Source organism: Triplophysa rosa, linkage group LG21 (assembly GCF_024868665.1).
Source record: "Triplophysa rosa linkage group LG21, Trosa_1v2, whole genome shotgun sequence".
Classification (NCBI taxonomy): domain Eukaryota; kingdom Metazoa; phylum Chordata; class Actinopteri; order Cypriniformes; family Nemacheilidae; genus Triplophysa; species Triplophysa rosa.
In genome coordinates, this window is record NC_079910.1 from 6,259,594 (window position 1) to 6,272,208 (window position 12,615).

General features: G+C 38.0%; 1 protein-coding gene across 1 annotated transcript; it reads left to right on the forward strand.

Annotated features, from left to right (window-relative positions):
• The first annotated feature begins 11,276 nt into the window (after positions 1-11,276).
• On the forward strand, positions 11,277-12,349 carry tcf21 (transcription factor 21). Its single transcript, XM_057363513.1, has 2 exons — positions 11,277-11,726; positions 12,148-12,349. Exons 1-2 carry the CDS (start codon positions 11,277-11,279, stop codon positions 12,235-12,237), a joined length of 540 nt encoding a protein of 179 aa, XP_057219496.1. The 3' UTR covers positions 12,238-12,349.
• The last annotated feature ends 266 nt before the right edge of the window (positions 12,350-12,615 follow it).

Below are 12,615 nucleotides of genomic sequence, written 5' to 3' on the forward strand. Positions count from 1 at the left end.
CTATGAATGTGTGTAGTGTTTTCAGTGTGTTGTAGTTTTATCTTTTTGAGGTTAACATTTTCACACCAACACAGTTTAGGGAGCACTCAACTCCTCCAACCCAACCCTCCCCTCACAAGCTTAAAAAGTACACCGAATGCTTTTGTGTTTGTACAGAAACACAACGTTTTCGGTCACACAATGTTACTCAAGGAAGTTATTATAGCAACTATTAATAACTATATACTGCAAATATGTGAGGGTGTGTGTAGGATCATGGGGTTATGTGGTTTTGGAAGCAAAGGTTGCAAAGGTTTTTCTTGCTGTGTAAATTTCATTATGAGATGAGAAACAGCTCTCTCTTTTACAAGAGGAACAATTTAATGTGTCAACACATCCCCATTTTCTTCTGTTACAAGAGAACTTCGCTACCAGAGGTTTTGTTTTAGGTAACTAGGCTAAATAAATAATTCATGTTCTCTGCTTCGTTTGAATAGATTCGTTTCAAAAGATCCAAGATATTTATTAAACAAGGTCCAAGGAAATATGATTACAAAGGGTTTACTTATTTAGTCTTAATTTAAGCAATCTCATAATAATTTTTCTATCATTTATTTTCTCCAAACATTTTTTTGACTTTTCTTAAAGCAGAAGAACAGCACTTTTTAATAGCCCTCACTCAAGTGTGTTTCGGTGGAGTTAGGGGTTAAAAGTTGCACAGCTGTGTATGGATGAGAGAGTGGACATATGCATTAACCCCTCTCAGACAGATGTGTGCGTGTGCGTGTGTGTGAGAGAGAGTGAATGAATGAATGAGACCCTGTAGAAAAAATGACATAAGGGAAGAGCATATATGTTTATTATCTTCAATTATGAGGAAAAGAGATAAGGACCATAACATGATGGATTGAAATCTCTGCACACACACCAAATATACTCCAACTTTTGCTTCTTGATTACTTTTAAACACCTCTCTTCTCTGCCAAACCCATTATATATACAAATCAAGGAGGCAATTTACTGGGATTAAATGGGCTAATATTTCATAATTCAGAGATACAAACATAAACAACCGGAAGATACAGGTCACAGCATAAGATGCAAAAACTTGTACAAAGAGATACAAATAGACACGGTTTGAGAGACAGTCTGACCTTTGACCCAAGGAGGTTTCCTAAGAAGTGCAGTTCAAACACTAAGCTTGTTTTCTTTCCTCCACAGACACTTGGTCTGAACTCCGTCCACCAATTTGACAGGAAGACTTGACACGTTTTGGAGATGTTAAGCATTTTTGTGCTTGTTTGGAAAAACTCTGACCGGCTGCAGTGTGAGAGAATGTGTGGATGAATCTGATAAACTATGTTTGAAATCTGGCCATAATGCAGATTTACTGCACAAGTTTTTCACTGACAGTTATCAAAATATTTGGCAGATGTGCTTCACAGAAACTGAGGTTACACAGAAGACAAACTAATGTACTGAGAAGCTGAAAATTCTAATGTAATGGTATATGATGTAATTTGTTCAATGCATTTTAAAATGCAAAGCTTATGTGCCCAATTCAGACATGGTGTTGTTCAATGTCATTGGTGATTTTCCATGAGAGATACGCAAACTCTTTTTTTTTGGAGTTTGACATTCACTTTAACAATTTTGTTTTTGTGTGAACGATTTTTTAAAGAGAGAACAGCAGCAATGTACATGTATGTCTTTAACACGAGTGTCACACACTGCATGATCTTTGCAAACTTTATTCATCAGCTAAATTCCGTGTCATGTTTACAGAATGAGAAAAAGATAAAAGGACCATAAAAAGGAGCAGAGGACACATAGGTGTTCATATGTGTGTACGCAGCTTATGTGAATGAGAAATCGTGCTTGGACTTATTATATATAAATCACTCCGCCGTGACTATCCCCGAGTGTTGACGCTAAATAAAACGTCTCAATCGTCAGTCATTGCTCACCTCATCTCTGTATAACAGAGCTTAAATAGCCAGTAATGACTGCAGCCTCAGCTCCACAGAGTAAAACAAAATTGTTAGAATGTGTGTGAACATGGGAAGTGCTGTAGAATAGCTGCAGCTGGTCTCTTGAGAAGCAGACAGACACTTAAGACAGAGCTAAACAGACAATAAACAGAGATACAAATGCAAATATCAGCATGCAAACAGGATATTAATAAATATGGTCAAGATAAAAAAGATATAGCCAATGATCATGTATTTAAAGTAAAAATGGATGGAGGTTAAAGAACACACAGGAGGAGGAGGAAGGGAGATTGATTTAATGGCCCTTAATCCTCTACACACTTATGTGTGTGTGTGTTGGGGGCGGGGCTAATTATAAATAAAGTAAACAATGCTTGTTTGTTTTTATTCTTATCATTGGTTTTTTAGGGGAAGGGTTGTGTTTTGGCTTAGGGTAGTCTAAAACAATTAGTGTTACAGTTAGTTATACCCACAACTTTTTCACAGATGTTAAATAAGACTTCCAATCGACTGTCAAAACATGTATAATTAGTATGCCTGCTTACATGTATATAATACGATTACATTTTATACCACATTAACTTATTTGCATTGCCACGTGACCCGTATTTCCAAGAACAACAACATCAAAAATATTTTACTCAAAAAACCAGTACAATTTATCCACAAAGAAATATATACCTTGGTACATAGTTTACAAATATTTTAAAAGAGGTACACAGTTTTCGGGATTTCTCAGCTCCCATGGCATCACGGGATAAAAAATGCGACGCATAAAAAAATTCGGAAGCCATTTGGATAGCATTTCGCACGCGTACTCGTTTTCGCTCTCTTAAATAACAGGAAAGTATTTTATTTCACAAATTAATAGCCAAAGTCAACTCGAGTCAACCCCTCCCCTTCTCGTGATATAGGCGAACACCTGTACAATAGTAATGTTATGTTTGACGTAATGTCAAATATGGCGATGACGCAAAGTTTTCTCACAGTTGACACGAAGTCATTTAATGTCGAGTCAAACGAAAGCACAAATTTCACTAACATCGATTGTTTTTGTTTTGTTTATAGCTGAATGCAGAGCGCAGCATCACGAGACCGACGAGAGCAACTCTGTTGAAAGACAAAGACCCTCAAAGATCATAACTTTGGATGACATCCGTGAGTTACTCGAGCCCAAAACACGAGACACGCACAGACATAAAATTGAAGGGTGTTTGTTCTGTTATACAACGCTTTTGTCATTTTCCTTAACAAAACGAACGGTATGCAAACGTTAATGTAAACACACATTTTCTTCTGTGTCAACACGGTCTAGTGTGTAGTGAAGCATAACGACATGTTATTGATTGATCGACTTTGGCACTTACAGAAACATCTCCTTGATCTATTGCGCACTTTGATTCTCTCATTTAAGGTCCACACATATACGTGCACACCCCAGGGACCACTTCTCCTTCCTCGTTTTCCTTCCTGTAGTAACATCCTTTTGCAAGACATTAGACCACATTAGACCAACCCCATCTGACAGTGTGGTGAAGGATTTTGAAGTGGCAGTTTTGGGGGGTCAGTGTTTGCTTTGACCCTCAATCAATATACCTTCAGATTTAGAAGAACTGTAGTCCTTAGACAAAAGAATTATGCCACAAATTCACACCACTAAAGCCATTTGTCCTATTCACAAGGTGATGTCTGTTCAACCAAATCTGTTATATTGGCTTCAGGATGCACAAGTGATAGTCTTGACCTGGGCAAGATAATGTTGCATAATGATTAGGTATCATAGAAATTTTGAACATTTTTCATATGACATTAGGTTTCATTTTAGGCCTATATTAAAGGGGTCATATGGCGGAAGTACGTGTTTTTCTGTGTTTTTTGTGTGTTAGTTGCCCATGCATGTATTAGACACGTAAAATTGCACAAATGAAAGTGTGGGAACAAAAGATGCATTCTATCTAAAAGCGAACGCTCAACCAGACTTGCCTGAAACTCCTCGTGTAACCACACCCCGGCGAATCTACGTAACTTTGTAACATGGTTTGACTAAGACCGCCCAAATCTACACATTTAAGGTGGGCGTAATTGTAAATCTCATTGTATCGCCTGTCAGTACAATTGCTTTGGAACCTGATGTTCCGAATATGGGAAGAGGCGTTACATTTCTGTGAAATGCTTGCAGTATTTGACCAATCACTTTGCACTGGTGAACTGGCCAATCATAGCACACCTCGCTTTTCAGAGCGATGAGCTTTGTAAAAAATCAGCGCGTTTCAGAGAGGCGGGGCAAAGAGGAGATACAAACATGCACGGTATGTGGAAAATACAACGTTTTTTAAACTTTAAATGGTGTATACACATTGCGTTACATCTAAAACAAACAATAATATTCGTTTTAGCCGTGCAATATGACTCCTTTAAGCATTTATTTTAAAGCTTTATACATCCAAATGTGTTTACCTGTAACATTTTCAAGGTTAGACGAATTGGCTTCATGCACCTTTAAAGTGATCGATGCATTACATAATGTTGCTGTTTTGGTACCATATAATAAACACTTTTTATACGGCCTAAGGCTTCATTTTAAATTCTATTTCAGTAATATGTGTATCTATTTTGAATATGTCAGTTATTTGAATACCCATTTTTAAATGAAACCATAATTTTTAAGTTTGCGAATTGAGTGGAAGAAATTAGATGGAATTTGAAGGGAATGGCCTCCCATTAAGGGCTACAGTGGATGGAAATCTGTAAAAAAAATTAAAAAGTCATGTGTGTTTATTTATAAGGATTGGGAGGCAGTCATGTGCAGTATCATAATGTAGGAGTTCGAGACATATTGCATTAGAGGACCTCATCATGTCTTTACTATCACTTCTGTGATAGGGCTTCTCCCCAGCTGGGCCGACACCCGGCGCTCTCTGCGCCCAGTTATCAGCTCCAAGCCGTGAGCTCAGCGCTGCAGAAGCCCCAGAGAGCTCCATCTCAGCCAGTCTGATATCTAAGCTTCCTGGGAGTGGGTCAGAATCAGCCTCCGATTGTTCATTGCACACATGCAAAACAAACACACACCACTCATTACCATAAAGTTTGGCATACAGCCTCATTTCTGGTGATATGATGGTGTACAGCTTATTTGTGGGAGTGTGTTGGCTTTGTACATTGGTGTTGTAGCTTGTCAAGCAAGCTACTCTTAATATGAAGTAGTTAAACTGTAATTAAATCCTTAGAAAAGGGTTGTTTGAACAAAGAGAGGAATTGCTTCATCCATCCAAATCGTTCACCGCATTGCCCTCCACTTCTCTTTAGTGCATGATATTAAATTTTGTTTGTAGACATAAACAAGTGGTGTCAGATTTGTCAAACAGACTGATGGAAGTATGATGCTGGTGTACGAGTGCGTTGTCTGTGTAGTGTTTAAGATATGAGTCACATTTGCTGCGTTACGAAATGATCAGCACAGTTTTGTCCAGTTCTCTCATTATCCTGCTAATGGGACGACTGGCAAAAACACAGCCACTGGTGTTGGGAAATATCAAGCGTATATATGAGAGAAAAAAGAGAGAGGAAGAAAGCTTGTAAGTGTTAGTTTATGGGATTAGTCTAGACTGACAGCTGGCTTTTTTAAATATTTTGTACAGTAGCACACAGAACTAGATTTTTACATTTTCGAGAAATGCCTTTTTACTGTGTGTGTGTATTGTAGTTTTTTTTAATATTTAGAATTACAATAAATGTTTATTTCACAATGGTTGCCAGGATGCTAGGTGGTTTCTATGGTGTTCTCCTTGATTGCCAGATGGTCATTTACTGGCCTCTGATCCTCTTTCTGAATGTTTCCCACAATCACCAATGGTTCCTGTCTGTGAAAATTATGTCTTTGAAGGTCTTTGAAAAAAACACTTTGGATACACATATCTAGAAAAAGACTATTAAAGATGTGTACAAGGACATGTAGTATGTGAGTGTCACAGTCTAACCAAGCGAGCAGGTGTTAAAGGTCCAGTGTGTAATTTTTTGAAGCATCTATTTACAGAAATGCAATATAATATACATAACCTTACATATTGAAGCGTTATGTTTTTATTACCTCAGAATGAGCTATTTCTATTTACACACACCGCGGGTCCCCTTACATGGAATTGTCATGTTGTTTCTACAGTAGCCCTAAATGGACAAACTGGCTCAAAAACGCGAAAACGTGATGACATCTTAGTCCTGTGTCAGCCACCACAGTCCTTCGAAAGAGAGGGGTGGAGTGAGCTGTTGGTTGCAGTTCGCAACTTCGCCGCTAAATTTCATGCACTGGACCTTTAAACTGAAGAGAGTAGTGTGAAAGGCATGTGGGACACAGGAGGTTTGATACTAAAGTTATGCTGGGGAATTTGGGGGTTGTTAGCTACATTCTCGTCCTGATGATAACACGCTCTCTGTGGACATGGAATCTTTTAACTTTTAACTAACTGTACTTCATTCTGGCTCTGCTTATTAAGAAATAGAGAGTTTGTCCCTTGTGACTCACACTACAGTACTCGCATGCATGATTGCCTCCTTCCTTCTCTCTCTAGCTTTTTATCTGCCTCGGTCTTAATCATAGTGCACATACACACGTTTGCTTGTTAGCTAAATGGCGACATAACATAAACTTCTATTGTTTTTATATAAAGCTAATTATGATGATAGTAATCCTAACCCAAGCCCTAATAGAAGGTTTACATTTTTAGAATATAAGAGATTGTTTACTTTATTTGTGTGTTTTTGGATTAAAAAAGTCCGCAAAGGGATATTTTATCCAACTTTTATTCACTTCTTGGGAAAATGTATCCCCAAGTATTCACACACACACAATATACTTGCAGTATGAAGTTTCACGCACCTGGTGAGCATGAGTATGTGTGTGTATGCATAGACTTTTAAGTGATGGGAAGAGGAGCAATAGGTTGAGTGTGATGAAGCCCATGTAAAAGAGAGAGTCGTTTATCTCTGGCCGTGTGAGAGATAGAATGTAAATAACCTCAGCCTCACACGATCGATTTATCAGACACTCGGCTCAATCTCACAAACCGTCCCATAAACACAGCTTTGGGGCGACCCCACATCTGTCCGTCCGTCCCCACATGCAACTTTAGGATGAACCCAAAGTGTGTCTGTCTTTTATATAAACATATCTTTAAAAGAACTTTCCATTAAGAATTATTAGATCTGGAGATGGATTTGACCTCCTGATTAAGGGGATAAATGATGAAAGTGGTGTTGTCAGCATTTCCAAAGAACAGGTCTGAGACAAAATGCTGTTTGTGAACATTCCATTCTGTTTGATTTAATTTTTTATAATGAAATCATTGACTCTCACGTTGAAGTGCAGACATTTTTCCAACTGCAAACTTACAGTTTCGTTTCGTTCTTTAGTTTCCTAAAAAATAAAGATGCTTCACGATGCCATAGAACAGCCATTTTTGTCTTTGGATTTAACATCTGAAGAACATTTCGGTTTAAAAAAGGTTCTTTGTAGTGGAAAAAATGCTAAAGAAATGTTTTATTTAAGAAGTTATATGGTAGTTGCATACATTTTACTGTCTTTGGATTGATTGTTTTTTTTTCTTTATGTACAAAATGGTCACTGACATTGTTGACAATCCAAGTGCTTGAAACTCTACTGTTCCCTCCGAAGTGCTTTTCATTAAAATGATTATTCTTGAGTTGTAGCTTCTGAAAGGATTTTTCTCTTACAAGTATTCACATCCGGTGCAGTTGTGCCCTCCCTTAAACTTTGCGACAAGCCAAAACACTCTTGCGTTCCGACTATGGACATTGACCTTGGCCGTTAGAAGCTCCAATGCAGGGGAGTACAGCCACTCCTAGCTGCACAACCCCCAAACACACACCAACACAAGCCACACGCATACACAAATACACACCCAGCTGCAAGACATCTTGATAATATTCGACAGCTGATCCATTCCAGGTCACTGTCCCTCCCAGACTGCACTTCATGCCCTTCTCCATCTTCTTGCTTGCATCTCGTATCCTACAGGTCAGATGAACAGACAAAAGAAACTATAGCATCTAACCGTTGCGATTGGCCCTCTTATAATTATGTAATCAAAGAAGCTAAATGTTCTCGAACCCACAGATTTGTCTGATACATTCCAATTTATCAGATGTGTCAGACTTCCACATTTAAAAACAGAGTTCTTAGCGGCATTTAAACCGCACCATCCGTCTATATTAAACAGTTTGTCAGATATAAAGTCTTTCATGAGGTGTTATGTTTTTATTAACTGACTCAACAATGTTTGACCCAACCGAGTCATTTGTATGCTGGCTAGTAAATCAACTTTTTTGTCTTGTTTTGTTATTCTAATTAATCTTTTTTCACCACGGTTGTCACTTGAAAGTTTTCCTCTCCTTCAGTTTAATTCTGTGCAGAAACGGGCGTTTCTTAGATGCCACGTTGCAGAGTGTGTCGTCGAAGCACATGTAAGATTAAGTGTGTGTGCAGTTGTTGGGATCTGTCATCTTGTGAGTTGAGTGACCACGTCTCTTGGTTGTGTGTGTGTGTGTATCTCAGTGTATGCGTTTGCGTGTGTTTTTTTAAGCTCTAAGTCGGATGCGGACATTTGAGTGTCCAGTTTCTAGCAACCTTTGACCCTTTAGAGCTAATTAGTGATATCCTCTCTAACACTGCTGAGAAAAACTCATTCCATTGCATTCGTTCAATCGGGCTTCATTATTCTTCGTTTTAACAGGCTGCTGTTCACCTGTTGCTGTCTGTAACCATTAGAGCAGACAAACTGAGAGACAAATCTGATATGCAGTCAGTATTACAAAAGACTTTTGAAATGGATGAAAATCATTCCTACAAGTCATGGCATTTATAATAGTACAAATGTACCATTATTTTTTTAAGGGCTGGAATAATGACATAATAGCAGTGTAATATTATTTATGTTTTAAAGTTAAAAAGATCATTTTTAATTTTCTCAAAAAAAGTTTTTTATTATTATGTTTTGTTTTAAACATATTTTTGGGGTTCAGTTTAGGTTCATTTTTGGGGCTTTTACTTTAACACTGAAAGAAGGTTGTGTTTGTGTACGCATTACATTACTTTTGTCATTTCAAAGCTGACATCACACGCTGGGTGTGACATCAGCAATTGAGCAAAATAACTTTTAATGTGTGTAACTGCACGTGTGAAAATTCCTTAATTTATTAAATTAGTTTTTAATAACTCCTCAAGAATGCACTTCTACCTTTTGTTTTTCACAGTGTATGATACCTTTGATCATAAGGATTAATGCTCCAAATGTGGCTAAAATATGATATATAAAAACGTTATACAAAATATGACTACTGCACGTCCACACCAGTTCTTTTATACATCCAGTACAATATAGGGGCTGTTTTGTATTAACCTGTCTGTTTATCTTTCTTCGTTTTAGTGTCAGGAAAGATGAGCTGAAACTGAGTGTGATTGCAGGCTTCAGAAACACTGAGGCTATTTTAAGCTCTTCATGTAATGCTGCACTAGGACAGGAGGACAATTAATCTTATATCCTCTCTTTTATTTTCTTTTGACCAGCCCACCCACAAGTGAGGGAGGTGCAGACACATTTACACAGTCTGAAATTTTGTTATTAGTTTTCCAATTGTTTTGCTTGTTATAGAATTAAAACTTGCATCTTAACCAAATCTGACTTGCTCATAAAAAATAATATCTATATAGCCTATTTGTTGTTAAAGCACTATGGCAAGGTTAAAATACCTTATTCTGTCTTTTTTGGGTATAGAGAACGCTAGAATAGAGACAGGAACGTTCTGCATGAGGGCAGATCTCAAGAAAATCATTGTTTGCTGCAATTTTACAAGCGTGCTGGTTTAATCTGTGCGTCACCATAACTAAGAGCATCATATGGGCACAAACTAAAATACTGAGGAGAGACCAGATACCCCCGTGTGTGTCGTAGCAATCATCGCCTGATTTAAAACCACTCCTGAGTCGCGTTTAACGTCGCCACTTAGTACCTCGACACATCGGGATGTTTTGGCTTGAATTAGGAGGTTGTATTAGAGACCGGTGTGGGGTGCCATTAAAATAGCAAAACATGGGGTTTGGGGACGCGGAGTATCCATTTCACGTGCCCCTCCGAAGGCGCCAGTGGGCCATTTGAGAAGGTTCTCGTGGGATCCTATTAGAGGGCATCGGTGCTGAAAGCTTCACGGCCTCTCCCATACGCGATTGCGTGTGGAGTCATCGCTGCACCATCTTAAAAATCCTACTGTACAAACGCGCGCACAGCTGTTATTTCCGGTCAGAGATCCACCATTAAAATCCCGTTCATGCCACCTGTCACTTCAATGGGAACGTGCAGGTGCTTCTTGATTCATAGCGTGGAACACACACATATTTACATTTGCCTTACACACACACACACACACACACACACACACACACACATATATATATATATACATTTGCATTATAAACTATAGCAATTTATTATTATGTTGCTATTTCCAGCTGATGTTATAGCATATAATACGAAAATGTATATTTTTTTACAAAAATGTAGATTTAGTAACAACAGTCTTTATACATAGCCTAACAGCAATAAATATTAAGAAATAAACAAATTATTATTATTATTATAAGCCTATTATTAAAACTTCTATTTTTGTTGTTTTTATTAAACAACTCATTAAATAGGCTAAGCTTTTTAGGAAAAATATTTTCAAACATCTTAATTAAAAATCTTTAACATGCACTTCTAAGTTTAGCTTATTTAGTGAAATTAGCAGAGAATTATTTGTATATTTATATAATGATATACGGCTCTGAATAATTGTTTTGTGTGATGTTCAAGATCAATTTTGCAAAACGAATAAATAGTGGCATGTTATTATGCTTAAATTATCTCTTGCCTGAAAATCAGGAGACATGAAAAAAGTATTAATAATAACCATAGATAAAAAAAATTGCAGTGAATATTGCCTACATTTTAACTAGATAATTTTGTTTTTGTTTCATGCGTGAGACAATGGAACATTATATGATTGCACTATTTGTACAGCGTTGGTCATTAACGCATTTTTGGAAACATATTTGAACAGGTTTCGTCTTAATATCCAAAGGATATGTTGTTGCCGCGTGCGGGGGCACGCCCCTAAGCGCGAGAGATAAATGGACCCTTCAGTGTGCGAGTTACAAGTTACGGTCAACTTCATTTCGCGCATGACACAGGACACGTTTCTACTCAAAACTCTCATCTTTTCAGATTTTTCTACATAGCTCACCTCAACCACTTTAACATGTCCACCGGTTCCATCAGCGATGTGGATGAATTTCACGAGTCTGAGCTGCTGGATGGTCTTTTGAAATTCGGTTCCGGTAAAGACCCGGGGACATCAAACGAGAGCACAGAGGACAGCTCCAACTGCGAAGGGGCTTCGGTTACAGAATTTACCGCAACCACGGGAAAGCGGCGCAAATCAGCAGCCATGCGTAAATCGGCACCGAACGGTGTGGCCCAAGAATGCAAGCCGGGACAGAGGAACGCGGCGAACGCGCGCGAGAGGGCGAGGATGCGAGTGTTGAGCAAAGCTTTCTCCCGGTTGAAGACAACTTTACCGTGGGTTCCACCGGACACCAAACTCTCCAAGCTGGACACGCTGCGGCTGGCCTCCAGTTACATCGCGCACCTGCGACAGATACTTGCCAATGACAAATACGAGAATGGCTACATCCATCCTGTCAACTTGGTAAGAAAAGAATATGTTTTAATATTTCATAAAAGAATTCACACTAAATTGTGATTTTGCGATTAATAATCGAAATTGTTCTGAGATCCCTGCAAGGATATTCTTTAGCATCCATCTGTACTAACGAAAACATGACATTCCCAATCAATTTGGCAGTGCTTAGAAATCATATGACCGTTCATTCTTCTAAGAGAATTGGCGATGAGTTGTTTTTATGTCGTTTCATAAAAGTTTCTCTTCTTGATTATTGTTTACTTTGCAAAAAAGAGAAGGCCTATACCTAGCCTGTTAGCCTATATATGTAGATCTTAAAAATATTAAATCTTACACCACCAAACAGTATTTTCTCTGTAATTTGGTATGTTTTCTAACTGTACTGCAGATTGTATTTCATTTACACTCATTTTCTTTTTTTCCACAGACTTGGCCATTTATGGTGGCGGGGAAACCAGAAAACGAGCTTAAAGAAATTCTGACTTCTACACGTTTATGTGGGACTACAGCTTCTTGAGGAACAAACTGGACTTTAAACATGGACCTATTTTAAGTGTTTTTATCAAAACTAAATAGCCACATCATCTCCTATCTAAACACACGAGTGGGAATAACTGGGGACCAAATCCTCACTCGCATTCCTGTAAAGAGAAATTGCTATCTATTTAAATATTCACACCAATGCCTTGCTGGTTCGAGGCAATACAGTGTGATTTTTATACAGTTGTTTTTGTATAAATGCTGTCATCACGTTTTTTTTTATAAATAAAACAAAAAGACATCATAAAAGTAAAACAGCTTTGCTTACGCGGAGTGTCAAGATCATCACGCCTTTGCTGTCGGCAGTTGATGGCAAAAAGACGACTGTAAATAAAAATTGCTGATGTTTTATAGT

Bases quoted from the DNA above. Each gene is read 5' to 3' on its own strand.
- tcf21 (XM_057363513.1), top strand. From the start codon at position 11,277: ATGTCCACCGGTTCCATCAGCGATGTGGATGAATTTCACGAGTCTGAG. The intron at 11,727-12,147 runs GTAAGAAAAGAA...TTTTTTCCACAG, and splicing joins ACATCCATCCTGTCAACTTG to ACTTGGCCATTTATGGTGGC.